The 15,001-nt window shown below is 38.6% G+C and overlaps 2 protein-coding genes across 6 annotated transcripts in view; one reads left to right on the top strand and one right to left on the bottom strand.

The window, feature by feature from the left end:
* Nucleotides 1–9,242, bottom strand: part of snx29 (sorting nexin 29) — a 194,254-nt gene extending 185,012 nt beyond the window's left edge. Inside the window, exons 1-6 of the mRNA XM_069665100.1 lie at nt 9,176–9,242; nt 7,210–7,274; nt 6,252–6,304; nt 4,447–4,571; nt 1,555–1,735; nt 1,271–1,341 (exon numbers count right to left, since the gene is read on the bottom strand). Coding sequence (XP_069521201.1) covers nt 1,271–1,341; nt 1,555–1,735; nt 4,447–4,571; nt 6,252–6,304; nt 7,210–7,274; nt 9,176–9,182 — 502 coding nt within the window. The 5' untranslated portion in view covers nt 9,183–9,242. The remainder of the gene's footprint in view (nt 1–1,270; nt 1,342–1,554; nt 1,736–4,446; nt 4,572–6,251; nt 6,305–7,209; nt 7,275–9,175) is intronic.
* A 3,781-nt stretch (nt 9,243–13,023) lies between these two features.
* Nucleotides 13,024–15,001, top strand: part of mrtfab (myocardin related transcription factor Ab) — a 50,771-nt gene continuing 48,793 nt past the window's right edge. For 4 of the 5 annotated variants that reach the window (XM_069664029.1, XM_069664034.1, XM_069664030.1 and 1 more), the window contains exons 1-2: nt 13,024–13,126; nt 13,780–13,841. The gene's annotated coding sequence lies outside the window, so the exon portion shown is untranslated. The remainder of the gene's footprint in view (nt 13,127–13,779; nt 13,842–15,001) is intronic. The other variant, XM_069664033.1, reaches the window with a different exon arrangement.

The following is a 15,001-nucleotide window of genomic DNA, read 5'->3' as shown; positions in this document are numbered from 1 at the left end:
ATATTCTAATATAGAAAGACTTAATTATTATTAAGTTATTTGGACTCAGTAAAAACTAATTGTGTGTTTTTAAGAATAGTCCACATTTATCAATTGTTATTAAGGGAGAATGACTATTCTTGAGGTACTTCCACCTTATAAGGCCCTTACTGAGCAAAGCATATTACGATGGTAATTAATGTACAACTCCCTTACTTGCTAATAATAAGCAGTAATTAGGAAGTTATTGAGGGAAAACGTAAGTTAAAGCTGCTGTGAGGAACTTTTGGTTTGTGTTGATTTTGGCGCCCCCTGTGGACAAAGCCGTACCTGTCTTCTCTCTGCTGATTTTGTCCTATACATGTGGTGTTTTTTAACACAAAATCTCATCGTGCTTTCTTTAACAGTCCTATGCGTCACTCATTTAAAATTGTTGCCCTGGGAAATGTAAACAAAGGCAGCGTGCAGTTAATCGCTTCGTCTGACACCTACCCCCGCCAGCGGTTACAGACATCAAAAATAACTATATAGCAATAATCAATCTTGTCGCTGATGGTCTGGTTTGCTTTTGTAGCTCATATGGAGTAATCACAATTAATTTCAGTCTGTCTCATAACCACTGAAAAACTCCTCACTGGAGCTTTAATGGCCTAGTAGTTGTAAAATATGGTCATGCATAATAAGGTGTTAATAAGTCCTTTATAATAACTAATTAAGGGTCAATATGCTACTAATATGCATACTAATAAGCAACTAATTAATAGTGAATATGTGTGCCTTAATATAAAGTGTTACTGTATATTTGTATTTATGTATGTATGTTATAACACCAACATTAAGATGATGGCATGTTTTATTAGCATAAAATGACACATTTACATGTTAACGTGTGTAAACATTCCATTCAGTGGCATTTTGATCTAATAGTTACCATGCTGATAATGGCTAACATTTTAGCCATAGTGGGAACATGGTTAAACTTTGGTAAATCCATGTTTATACTGAAGTCTGGCGTGCTGCAACTGTGTAAGGGATAATGCCAACAAGGGGTCCATTATCAGGAGGTTATGGACTCCACAGAGGTAAGAAGAAATGTTGAGGCGGCTTTGACTTCGTCCCTGTTGCTATGGTTACTCATTTTAGATAAAGTGCACTAATTTAAAACAATGAGAAGACACAACAGAACTTTTTAGAAGGTGTCCATTATCAGGAATAAATAGCTTAAAACAGCCAATCAGAATCAAGTATTCACCCAGACCATGGTATAAATTACACCCAAACACAAACTCACCTGCAGCCATGGTGGGGAGCATGCTTGCTCTCTCTTCATCAAGAACGAAAGCCCAGTCTTCATAGTAAGTTCTAGAAAGCAGAGTGGAAGTGAAGTAACATCTCTAATCAAGAGAGAAAGAGGAAAGCCCTGCACACCTGAGGAAATACAAACTCTTCTACAAATCTACAAAGATTCTGGAATATCAGTATAACTTGCATGCATGTCAGATCACACTGTTCAAAAATATTTTGCCACACGAAATATCTCATAGGAAGACACAAACACAGAAACATTGTACTAACCCCAGGCGTGGGCGGTCAGCAAGCAGTGTATGCAGGTACCGCTCCAGTGAGTGCTCATTGAGGGCACAGCGCAGCCAGGCACGACCTCGGCCCAGCTCTGAAGAGATCTGACGTAGGGAATAGAACCGCTGGAGCTCGTGGCGGTTCAGATGCTCCTTCACATAGAACCAGAAAGTCAACTCTGGAGGGGATAAAGAGGAAGAGAAGAAGAAGATAAGGGAGTAAAAAGTGGAAAGACAAAGGAGAAACAAAGTTCGAAAGGGGTATGCAAAGTTTGAGTAGATACAAAGAGGAGGAAGGAGGCCCAGAGAGGGTGCATAGAGTGCAAAAAGAGAGGTGTGGAAGGAGGTAGAGAAAAGAGACAAAAAAGAGAGAATCAGTTTTATCTCATTTGTGAAAAACAACTGTTCTTGAGTTCATAATAGGTTCAAAAGGTCATTGAAGCAGCAGCAAAAACACTTCTGAAATCCTCAGAGTCAGCAAATCTTCCATCTCTCATTTACATATATTTACACCTCCTTCCACACAGCTCCCTCCTGAATCCCTATCTGTCACCTCTGCATATTTAACACTCACACATAATTGTATCATTTTCTCAAACATATCGAAAAAGATGAAACGCAATCGAACTTATGCAGCTCTGCTTCAATGTTAAGTTTTCTGAGGTGTGATAATTAATAGGAATAGGAGTGTTATTCTTCTTTTTTTGCATATGATTAGCACATAACCTCAGAACAATGAGTTAAAAATTATGGCTGCTATTTCTGGTTCTGTCAGAGGGCTTGGCTTCATTAGGGAGCTCGGGCTCCATGAGTTCAGCCACAGTCCTTTCTACTAATCGACTGTGGAATACTGGAAAATGTCAGATATGCTAATGAATATGACATGGTAGCCATTACAGAAGCCATGTATTTCTCCTCCATTTGGAATTAATAACCATGAGCTTCTTAAATATGACACAGTGGAAAAAAATTATTCTAATGGGAGACTAATGTCTCTCAGCCAGGAGAGCAGTCTTTTTTAAGTTCAGATGACCTATTACATCACAACACCATGAAAGTTTTGTCCAAAAGTGTGTTTTAAAAATAGTTAGCCAGCAGCAAGTAGGGAGGCAAAGAGAAACAGTTAGCTTCAAGTAGCATTAGCTGATGAATGATCACAGAAACCTGCTAAAAATAACAGAAAAAAGTAATGGGTAAGCGGTTAGAATAGAAATTAATGTAGAAGTAGGATAGTTTAAATACTTAGCTTACTGATTAATGATTGAAAAATGCTAACACTAATGGATAAACTAATGGATAAACTCAGATGTACGTCGCTTTGGACAAAAGCGTCTGCAGTTGAAAAATTAGGCTATAAGTTAGCTAGTTAGCTTTGAATAGCCTACTAGATAAATGGTTGAAGTGTTATCTTAAAGTAATCAATACATCGTTAAAAGAGAGCTTTAAGTAATAAATGTGTTAAATTGAAAGCTAAAGCATAATTTGAAAAGCTAATACTAATGGATTAACAGTTGAAAAAATAGGTTCAACGTTAGCTTGTTAGCTTAGAGTACCAGATAGATGGTTGAAGTGTTAGCTTAAAGTAATGGATAAGTAGTAAAAAGAGGTAGCTTAACGTAGTAAGCTAGAAGTAAAGGATGAATGGTTGAATAGTTAGCCTTAAGTTATGAATTAATGGCTGAAATAGTAAGCTAAAAGTAATAGATAAGTGCTTAAAACAGCTAGCTTAAAGCTACAGAAAAACTGTTAGCTTAAAGCAGCCTTATGTAATAAATGGTTGAAACACAAAGTAATGTGTTAAACACTTCAAATACTTAAAAACTACTTAGCTAAAGGATTTGAACTATTGAACTTTGAACTGATACTATTAGATTGAGTGGATGGTTTGGATAGTAAGCTAATAGTAAAGCTACTTGCACTCCATATGGTAGTAATACATATTTGGAGTTAAGGCAAACTTAACTCAACCGATTGAACATTTACAGTAAAATTATATGAAAAAAAATGTAACATCCATTATCTACAAATTTTTATATCATAAGTTATAATGAAGATAATATTCTATTTAAAAATAATTTAAATTTGTAACATTTACATACACATACATTTGTAACATGTTGACTTGGAAACCACTGTGTTAAAGCACAACTGATGTAATTCTCGTTGGAAATAACAAAGTTAACCTACATAAGTTTGTCGATAAAACACTTGGAAGCTCTTTTTCTCTAAAGAAAAAACTATTTCAACTGAAAGACAAATAGAGGGGTGGCTGTAACAAAAAAATGCAGCTCTCTACCTCAGCGGACACTGAAAAGTAAAAGGGAAAGTCCTTATCATAAAAAAGGGAAGATTTAGAATATCTTCCATACTGTAGTACTGTATCATATACTGTATATCATCTGCATTTTTCAACACCTAACTAAATATTTGAACCCAAGTAGTTTTTTTACAGCTGCCTGATTATATCAGCTGGAGTTAACCCTGATGCATTTTTGTACCCACTATGATTTTATTTCCCCGTAGTGACACATGCTGGGGGCTGTTTGGGATCTTTGGATCTTGCCTGCAATATAAAATAAACTTCTGTCGGTTTGAGTACTGCTTGAGCACACAACATGCATTTATAATGACAGCACATCTCTAGTACTTTTCAGGAGTGCAAAGCAGGTGTGCTCCCACCGCAGGCTGAGACAGAGAGACTGAGGTTTGAAGACAGACAGGTGAGCACAGCGGAGTGAAACAGGGAAGCAGAGACCTTCCTGTGCATGCCATTTTAGTCCGGTCAGAGAAATCTGGTCAGACAGCCTGGTTGTGTTGTGAGGTTTGCAACCTTGATTTTTCAACTTTAGACCTGAGTTTAACAGACTGTACAGCTGGTTAAGTATCATACCTGCTTCAGTCTTGCTGCTGAAGCCCGCAGCCTGCTTGAGCGCGGCGGCGGTGAGGGCCAGGCCTCGGCTCTTCCTCAGGCCGTGCTGCAGCACCGCTTCAAACTGCGCACACAGACAGATGACCCTGCGGAGACAAGGACAAGTTATTGTTAGGAGAGAAAAGGGATTTATAATTCACAGCTCTTTGTGAGCAGTGCATGTCTAGTGCTATGAAAATGTATAAGTCCATGTTTTTTATGCCACTAGAAATCATGGGAGCTCTGTAAGAAGAAGAACTAGAAGAAGTAAAAGAACCAGTATGAATATTTTGAGATGAAATTAGACGAGAATGACGGTTCAGTTGCTTTTAAACTTGGAAACTACAACTAAGTTATTAACAGTAAATAAATGAATGTTTGCTGAACATCTACCCTGAATCATACAATGACTGAAATGTCTCTAAGATGTCCTTTGTAAAGAATGTGTTAATGAAGGTTCCAATACTGTTCTCCAACCTCAATATGAGATCTGAGCAGCATAGGATGTGAAATATTGTTCAGATGTTTCTCTTTGACAGCTTTAAAGTCTGATAAAAGAAGGTTGGTACATCATTTTTATTTATTTACTTTTTTAATAACCATTATATTATAAAATAGAACTTTCTTACTGATAAAAGAAAATGATCAAAAACATTTCAAAGCCAGCAAAAACAGTTTTTTTACTACATTTGAAAATTATTTTGTCATTAGAAAAAGGATAGAGGGCATATTTCCAAATCACTGAATAAAAAAGGCTGAAAATTAGATAAGCACACACTTCAGTCTAAAACAGTGCAGCATCAACTGACATGGATGAACCCATCAGCTATCGTCTGAGATAAAGTGATATAGCCTCTGGGGACAACAGTGAACATGTCAGGCGTGTCCGGTTAAGTCAGCGGTTAGCGATAAACGACTTCCAGCCAAGACTTCCTTTTCCGTGAGCTGCGTTGTTTACAGTCCAGTTAGCAACTTGAGAAGCGACCGTGTGTTCAGATCAAAAGTAAAGCAAATTTCGCCCCTCCAGGTACGTCAGCAAAATAAATGCCGTAATTTCTTGGTTCATTAAATCCCACAAAGGCCCGTCCATCTGTTTCTGGTGAGTCTCAGTTTCACTGTAAATAATAAGTGGCACAGAGGCTTCACTCTGGTTGACTTCAGCAGTATGCACACAAAAAAGAAACTGATTTTCTTGTGATTTACTTTTATTAACAGGTCTTAAGTTTGCTTAAATAACATCATGATGCAGATCAGTAAAAAGTAAAAATGAAGCTTTGTCAGGTCTGTCCTCAAGAGGAGAAGAAAACTACTTTTAAAATGCTCGTTTGTTGAACGGAGGTCAAATCGATCATTTCTGATGCATTCAATAAAGTCGGGAAATCTAAACACTGAACGGCTTTCATGACACCATGTCAAGGGAATTTGTCTCAAGTTGAATTTTTTATCTTGACGGATTGTGAGCTGAAGTTGCAACGGATGTCTGTTTATAGAGATTAATAAGAAGCTAAATCGCTGTCAGATAGCCGCTGATGGGAGCCGGGATGTCATTAGGGTGGATTACGTTACGTCTGCTTTTGCTCTCCACACGGACTGTTTTTCCTGCATACCCCACAGCCTGCTGATACCTGATTGGTGATTACTACTCGGAATACAAGCATATCCACGCCCCTGCCTACAGATTCTACATTTCAATAAAGATTAGACACACTTAAACCAAGCAACCTATTGGATGCTAAATAAACTCAGATTCCGCTCCAGAATGCCTTGGTAATAGCAGCTTCTCTTACCTGCTGTCTGAGTCTGTGGCAATCTCCTTTCTTCCTCCAAAGCGGATTTGGCACTGGGGAGATATGAAGGGAATGATAATAGCTGCATAAGAAATACTCCAGCGAAATACACACAGGCATTTACTGATAAAAAAAAAACAGTGCTGACAGTGCACTTTATAGGATAGACAACCAGCAGCCTGTCGTTGAGCCGGTAGCTGGAAAGTTCAGAGTGCTGAAGAGAACCTGCGATAATCCCTTAAAGACAAACAGAACTAAAAGCTAACTGAATACCTCAACTATAATCTGGTTACTTGCCAAACATTGTTTTTACAGGTTTGCAGAGAGGAACATCATCCGGAGCTTGAAACAGAAAACCAGTCCAGACCAGCCCTGATACAGTAGCCAGCTCCCACTTTCTCTTTCCCTCTTTGTACAGGAAAGGACATCACATCAAATCCCATTATCAGTATTATGTTTCCTTGCTCAAACTATCATTTAGAATATGATCCTTATATGCCACTAAAATCCTACTCTGTATTTTAACATATATCTACCAATCATGACTGTAAAGTTGTAAGTAGTTTTACTTCCTCCATTGTGTTTTGGATAACAGGGTAAAAGATATTTAGACAACACAATGATTAGCTAATGCTAAATAATGCTCTGTTGCAGTGAAAGGCCATATTGCTCACACTATGCACTCTTAAAGCGACATGACGTCTTGAAAACAAAGCCTTAGATTTTAAAAATGTCTTTCTTTTTCTGTCAAACAATGATAAACATTTATGTCAGACGTGCCCAGATCCAGGTCGCGAATGATATTAACACAAATCTGGCTTGTCCAAATGACACTATAAGGCACTTTCCCACTATGCTGATAAAGAAGTGAAAGTGTGGGGTGTATGTGCCCAAGCAGGTTTAGGAATTAAGTTATGTTTTTCCTTGTTCAAAAACAAGCAGAAAACAGGTGACTCACCTGTTTGACAGCATCCAGCAGCCTCTCCAGGAGGTGCTGCCTCTTGGTATCACTCTGCTGAGTGCCTGCTGACACAGACAAACAAAGAAAGTGACCCAAAGTCACTTAGATGATGGAATGAGAAAATGACTGTAATACAGACTCAGTGCAGGAGCCGTAATATGTCTATGATGATTATTATTGTTCATGTTGCACTCCCGTTATGGTTTAAATCACTGCTGGTAATGGGCACATGGGTTTGGTTTCACCTTTGTTTACCTGTTCTGTTCACCGTAACGTCACGCCACATCTTGTGTTTTCCAGATAAGCTTCCTTTTTTGTGTACAGACACATCACTGTAAAGAGCCCACTTAGTCTCTTTGTGGCATTATTCAATCATACTGACTACAGAACCACTAATTGTTGTGTGTGTATTATTTATGCATGTCCAAGAGGAGGAGACGGAAATGAACAGCTTAAGGAAGTGATGGGCCTTTAATGCATGAAAGCATAGTTTCAGTTTGTTTTTAATGAAATGACATAATGGTTTATAAAAATCCAGGAAATGAACAAACTTTACGTGTGTGTTACAGTGGGTTAATCTTCTTGGATTATTATTAAAATCACTCTTTGGTGTTTCTAACCAGCAGCGTGTAGGCCCCTGTTTTGTTTGTGTGTCTTGCACACATACAAGGTATCTGCCTTTATATTCACTTAATGTAACTTAGTGTTACTGTAATATTCCTAAAGAAACTTCATGTTTTTGTGGTAATATTAGAAACGTACCTGTCTATATATGTTTGTTATACTGTTACAATTAGAACTAAAACAATTAGTACAGTCATTTTTTTAAGTCAGAATCGATCTTTCGACCAAGCTTCTCCAGTGTAAAAATACGCTGCCTGTTTCAGCACTCACTCTACATCTGACTCTTATGGATTACACTAACACATAAGACTTGGATTAACATGCATTATGATCTCTGTATCTGGATTGTTTTATACATTCTGCACACTCCCTGGGCAATGTCTTACACATTCCTACAATGATATTATTTCATTATTATTATTAAGGTTTCTTGATGCTGTTTACTCGCTTTCTGTTTTTTCTTCTTTTTATTAAGTCGTCCTTGTTTGCAATTAACTCCATTCCCGATTCATTCTGATCCTGGTGATCGAATAATACATTACATTAGGGTGTAAGTAGACAGTGCTGGACGTTTTTTAAGGGATTTTCAGACAATTTATTGACCAAACAAATAATACATATTCACAAAGTATTCGTCAGAGTAACAGACATAATGAAATAATCATTAGCTGCACCCCTAAGTACATTCTATGAGGTGCAAATATGAGTCGTCATCAATGACATCATATGGTATTTTTATGTTTCATTTTAATGTTTTTTTCTCATTCTGTTGTTAGAAATATTAACCAACAAGCTGCAGACCCTACTGAGCCAGCTCTGGGTCAAGTGTCTTAATCAAGCCCATCTCAACAGTTGCAGAAGGATGGAAGCAACATCAGTCACTTTCCCCCACCTACATGTTTACATGTGATTCAGGCTAGCACTAGTCATTAGCACACTTCTATAACCTCAAGGCTACTTACAGTGCTTCTAATGTTAACTTCAAAACGAAACTATCAGGTGTCACAGAGAAGAGTAAACAGTTCTTGATTAGCATTGATCAGATTTATCCAGTCACGTTTTGAGCAGCTTTTGAAGAGTTTAATTGCTTTCATTTTTTCCTAGCAAAATCTGAGCATCTCACTTTTAATTCACCAACCTTTGAAAGACAGGACATGCCATTTGCTGAATACAAACACTGGTGAAGTAGCTGCAGTCCTTTCTAAGAGTCAGCAGAAATCCCAAACTTACTGTCTAAACACAGCACTTGCTAACAAGTGACTGAATCCCCTCCATGATGTGACATTTTAAGCCTTTATGTTTGACTGACAAGCCAAAGGAAGTGAAACCACAAACTCACCGTTCATTCTGACAGCCAAACTCCGTAAGCATTGACATCCAAGCTTAACAGTTCACCACCGATATGATTAATCCCTTTCTGTAGCTTTTAGGAGCAGAGGCTAGCTGTGCACCGGGGCCATGCTGCCTCTGTAGCCGAGCTGGACCCACCCAACCGCGGCGTGTGGACTGATGCTCGCACGATGAACAGAGAGGCCTGCCGGGGAGCCGCTGGGGCTGTGAGTCTACCACAGTCTGACATGCAAGTCTTGTGCAAAGCCTGTGAAGAAGTGAAACTGTGCTAAACACAAACTGGAGTGTAATTTCAGAGCCGTTTAGTTACGCGTCTAAAATGTGGTGAAGCGTGAGTAGGGAAATGAAGTGTTTTCAGTTTGGAGCCTGTACCGCTGCGAAAAGGGAAACGGAGTCCTGGCTGAGCAGTGTGAAGGTCACATGACAAAACACACAGCTGTCATATGACAGGAAATGCCTACTGGGAGGTGTAGTCTTTGTAAAAGTGTTGTGGAACTACAGAAGTAGGCTAACATTGTCGTGCAGAGGTGGATACTGTGTTATACATATATATTTAATATGTTTATGTATTTGTTACTTGCATTAGTGAGGACAAGCTAGCTAAAGAACATTTTTGCCTTAATTTGACCAGAATAAAGAAAAAATACAGAACTTTTCTGAGCATATGGTTGGAGTGTGAGGCTTGTTTCCTCTTTCTGCAGCAAAACGTGGCCACCTGGACAATATGGCTACCAGTGTGGTGGCCATTGGTTTATGAGACACTTTCATATCAGTAGTAAGTGGGTGGCTTGTCTGTAAGTTGTCAACCAGGCTGAAATATTTCATCAACAGCTAGACAGATTGTGATGAAATTTTGTACAAACATGTATTATTACAAATTTTAAAATTGTTACTAATGACCAAGTCATCTGGTTGGACTCATTCCATGAGTAACGATATAGAGTACAACATCACTGGGACTTTTCACTCTGTGTATCACTCCGCCTCAGCCAGTATTCATAAATTAATACTGTAAATTAACATCACAGCAGACCGTGTATGTCTATATTAATCAAGCTGGTACCTCTGAATCACACCGCAGATTCTTATTTCACTGGTTGATGATACGTTACAATATACAGATACATTTACATCATTAACAGCTGATCTGTGGTAGCATGGCTAGATGCTAAAACTAGCATGGATAGTTTAGGCATGACATTCATTCTGCCCCATTTGGCCACCTTCAGACCGAAAAACTTTACTATTAATACATTACTTTTTTAAATTCCCAGTTGTTTGTTGTGATCAATGAGAACAGAAAATTATACCAGGAATATTAGCTAAAGTGGGCTGCACGATGGTGGAGTGGCTGGCGTTTCTGCCTCACAGCTACAAAGTTCCTGGTTCGAATCCCGGTTTGGACGAACTGGGCCTTTCTGTGTGGAGTTTGTATGTTCTCCCTGTACATGCATGGGTTCCGGGTACTCCGTCTTCCTCACACAGTCCAAATATATGCTCAGCAGGTTAACAGGTGACTCTAAATTGCTCGGGGTGATTTGAGTGTGAAAGGTTGTCTGTCTCTGTGTGTCAGCCCTGTGATTGACTGCCGATCAGTCCAGGGTCCCGCCTCTCCCCCAGTGACAGCTGGGATAGGCTCCAGCCCCCCCAGCACTCTGAACAGGATAAGATAATAGATAACGGATAGATATTAACTAAAGCTTTGTTGACTAGGATCACAATAAATTAACATTTCAGTTTCATGAGTATTCAACCTTTCATGTCTTCAGGGTCAAACCTGTCAAGGAGAGCCCACTTCAGCCTTCCTCCAGATCCTGTCAGCCCACAGGTAACCTGCCTGTTCTGTCCATGGCCTCATCAAATCAGTACCTTATGGACTGGACGGGTACTGAAGAGTGCTCAGTTCCACCACGCTCATCCTGTCCAACCAAGTGGGACGTCGTGAGCAATCACTAGTTGTCTTGTCTGTTTTAATCTGCCTGTTTCGACTCTGCTCTACCGTCTCTGGGATTTTGGATACCTGCGGGCTCCTCTTCAGATTTGTTTCCCTGTTGGACTGATCTCTTAGTTTTGACTTTTGACTGCTCAGTAAAGTCTTTTATCATTGCTACAAAGATGATCTCATTGCTGTGCCTATATGTCCAGCTCTGGCAGCACCAAAAAAGTTTAAAGAAAGCAGGATACAGAAGATACTTCTAACCAAACACATCGACTTATCCTAAAAAGATATCAATGTCAGTTGACTTCTCCTCAAAATACGCTGCAGTGCTGTCAGGCGGGGAGTTTTTCATGAACCTTGAAGCTGGAGAGGCAGGTGTTGTCGGTGTAACCCCTGCTGTTTTCTATGTACAGCTTCACATGTCTAAAGAAACGAGGCCTTTTAACTGAACCTCTTGTAATATTAGGAGACTATTAAACTTAAACCATTAAAATTTTGAAAAATGTAATGAAGCAATATTGCCTGATAGGGGGTGTTGTTATACTGAATATCAACATATGTGATCTTGTTAGAGGCACAAGGCAGGCCGAGTGCTGAAGATAATCACAGCTGTGCTGATATTCAGTATGACAGCATGACTTTGAGTGTGATATTGCTTTTATAAAGTAAGTACAAGTTGCATGTATTTGTAAAGAGTATTAAGCAAAAGCTTATTGTAATTCTGATGTACTAGTTTTGACCAATCTAGACAAAGACTTTTTTCTGTAATGTTAATTAAAAGTATTTAAAGCAACTAAGGTGGATTGATATATCAAAAAGTCCTAGTCAGGGTTATTATAGTAAACGAAAACTAAGACTAAAACTAGCAGTGACAAAATAATTTCATTAACTGAAATAAAAATTAAAACAACAGTTTAAAAAAAAAAGAAATTAAACTTAATAAAAACTACAATGAACAGTGCAACACGAACTAAAACTAAATAGAACTGCACGTAAAATCAGCCTCAGTTTGGCTGTGAAATCACTTTGTCCTATTCTATTTGACGACAGACACTGGCCTTAAAAAAATAAAACGGCTTTGCACTATATGGGACATTAAATAAACAAGGATTTTGTAAATCATATTTGATGTCATGCATTCTTTCATCCTACTTTTTTCAGCTTCTTTAAATCAAGGCTTTCCTCAAAATACCTGAAAAACTAAAACTACCTAAAACTAAATAAAAACTAAACTAAAACTAGTCAATTTCTCAAAATAAAGCTAAAAATACTCATAAAACTAACTCAAACTAAACAGAAATCAAAAACCAAACAGAAAGACTAAGTAAAAGAAAAAGCCAATGGAACTATAATACTTTAGAAAAAATTAAACTAAAATAACTCTGGTCCCAGTACTGTTGTACTCTATATCGGTGCTTATTGAATGCCTCTTATTAAATCAAATAACTTGGACAGAGCCATCTGTTGTACAAAGTATACTGAAAATATTGAACATTAACTTTGCACTAATGTGCAAATCTAACTGATAGGGAATGCAACCAAAGAAACTAACTTAATTTAGAAAAGATTAATATAAAAAGACAAACTGTATGTAACTTAGCAGTTTTACTAACCTGTAGCTCTGTCTCCTGAAGTACATGCAGGCGGACACTAGATGGAGACAAAGACTGTAGAGGGGGTTTATTATAGTTTTGCAGTCTGCACGCATTTACCTTTAATTTAATTTAATTTAATTTAATTTTCCGTTTCATTAAGGTAAACGTTTAACATGTCAAATTGAAGACAATCTTGTGTTTGAAATAAGCGGATATGACTCCTCTGTATTATCTCCTGTATCATAGCAGTGTCAGTTCACTGGTGGGAAAGGTGTTGTGGAGGACTTCGCGTCCCACGCAGAGGAGGGTTTTCCGGTTAAAGTTTCCTTTGTGATTCGGAAGTGGTGGTGTGATGCCAAAGCCGTTTATCATTACTGATACATCAAACAAGTGGCGACCATGCAAAGTAAGCGCAAATGTATACATTAAATAGATAATCACGTCATTAGCTAGCTTCCCCATTAGAACAGACTGTAGCGTGACAGCAAGTATGCTAACAGTGAGCTAGCAGATGTAGCATGCTAACAGTAGCTAGCTAACTTGGGATGTCTGACTGTCTGGAGTCAACAAGGTAGCCGAACAGATTTCAAATGTAGCCGGCGCTAGCAATAAGTTCTTTACACTGTAGCTGGTAACCTATCACATTCACTGTGTCGTTTGTGTGTGATTTTACACAGAAGCTTCACTTTATTTTGCGTTTAGACTGTTCAGGTTAACTCCCACCCAGACAAGCTAACAATAGCTTAGCATGTCTGTGTTTTGGACAGTGACAGCTGCAGGCTGCTGCCCCATGACATATGTGGAAAGGCCTCCTGCAACGTGGATTTGTCTGTTCTTATTATGTCTATATTAATGTCCAGTACTTAGTATTGTTTTTTAACGTATTTTACTCCACTATGGCCTTTTTGCACGTGCCCTGGTTAGACTCATACAGCTCCTACAGCTCAGCATCATAATCCGCAGGGTGATGGACCAGAATAGATAAAGGGTTTAGCAGGGAGAGATCAGTTATTGATTATTGTATTTTTAAGCTTTTATTGTTTTTAATTTCCTCAACAGAACCGTTCAAAGCTGCGACGTGCTGAAATGGGAAAACGCCTCTCCAACATCTAGTAATACTGGTAAGCTACTAGCCTAGATTCTGTGAACACATGTGAATACCACATCCTTTAGGTTATGTAATTCTTGGTAGTGGTTTTCCTGTGTCTCATGGGGAAAAGGGAGCAGTGTGTGTGTGTGCATCTCTGTGTACCTGTGATACACATCTGTAAAGCTAGTGTGGGCGTGCAGAGAGGAATGCTGGTGTTTTCGTCTCTCTTTTGAGTGCATTGCACCATAACAGGTAACACAGCGTGTTTGAACAGCATCCCTCTGTTGGGAAAGTAAGGATGAAGAAATTAATACTGCAGGGAACATCTTTTGAAATGCATTTGTTTGAAATTGTCGGGTCACTGTAAAGACCTGGGCCCTGGTAGGCCAGATCATGTATTTATACAATGCAGACATACAGTATAATATTCCCTGATGTCTTGATGACTGCAGATATTCATCTCAAAGTGTACTAAGACAGAGATCACATGATGCTTTGAGGCCACTGCAATCGTTTTCTCACACTTAAACCACAGCAGCTTGCACCAGTATTAAGCACACAGTGTGTACTACTGTAATTAATGCTTTATGCAGTGCGAGTAAACATTTTTGCTAACTAATATCCTGAAACTATATTTTAGTTATTTATAAACAACTACAACATGTGATTGCAAGGTTAATATGATGAGGCCAAAATGTACATACTAGACTCATGCCTGTATGCGGTTGCTGCTGTGTTAGAGCTCCTCTTAGAAGCAGGTGAATTAGATTAGCAGATAAACTTGAGGATTTGCTCACTGGTGCTGTCTTGTCAGTGTAATGGCAAAGTCTTTGACTGGAGGATATCAGGTTGCGCGATATGTGCACACGGTGGTAAAGGATTTCTAAAGCTTATGTAATGGCATATGCTTTGATTTTGATTTCACCACCAAGTCTATAAAACCCATTAAGATCTCCTTCATCCTGTGGAAAATCATGTTATGCTGCACTTGGGGAGGGAAAAAATGGGATTTAAAGCTCCTGTGAGGAGTTTTTCTCTGGTTATGAAACAGACTAAAATTAATTCTGATGACTCTATAAGACATACAAAAGCAAACCAGACCATCAGCAACAATATTAATTATTTCTATATAGTTATTTTTAATGCCTGAAACCGCTGGCGGGTTCAGGTGTCAGACAAAGCGATTAACTG

Source organism: Semicossyphus pulcher, unplaced genomic scaffold, assembly GCF_022749685.1.
Source record: "Semicossyphus pulcher isolate SPU_LCO1_2020_fin unplaced genomic scaffold, fSemPul1.0.p SCAF_16, whole genome shotgun sequence".
Taxonomy (NCBI): domain Eukaryota; kingdom Metazoa; phylum Chordata; class Actinopteri; order Labriformes; family Labridae; genus Semicossyphus; species Semicossyphus pulcher.
Note: the sequence above shows the minus strand (reverse complement) of the source record. Positions and strands in the feature narration are given on the sequence as shown.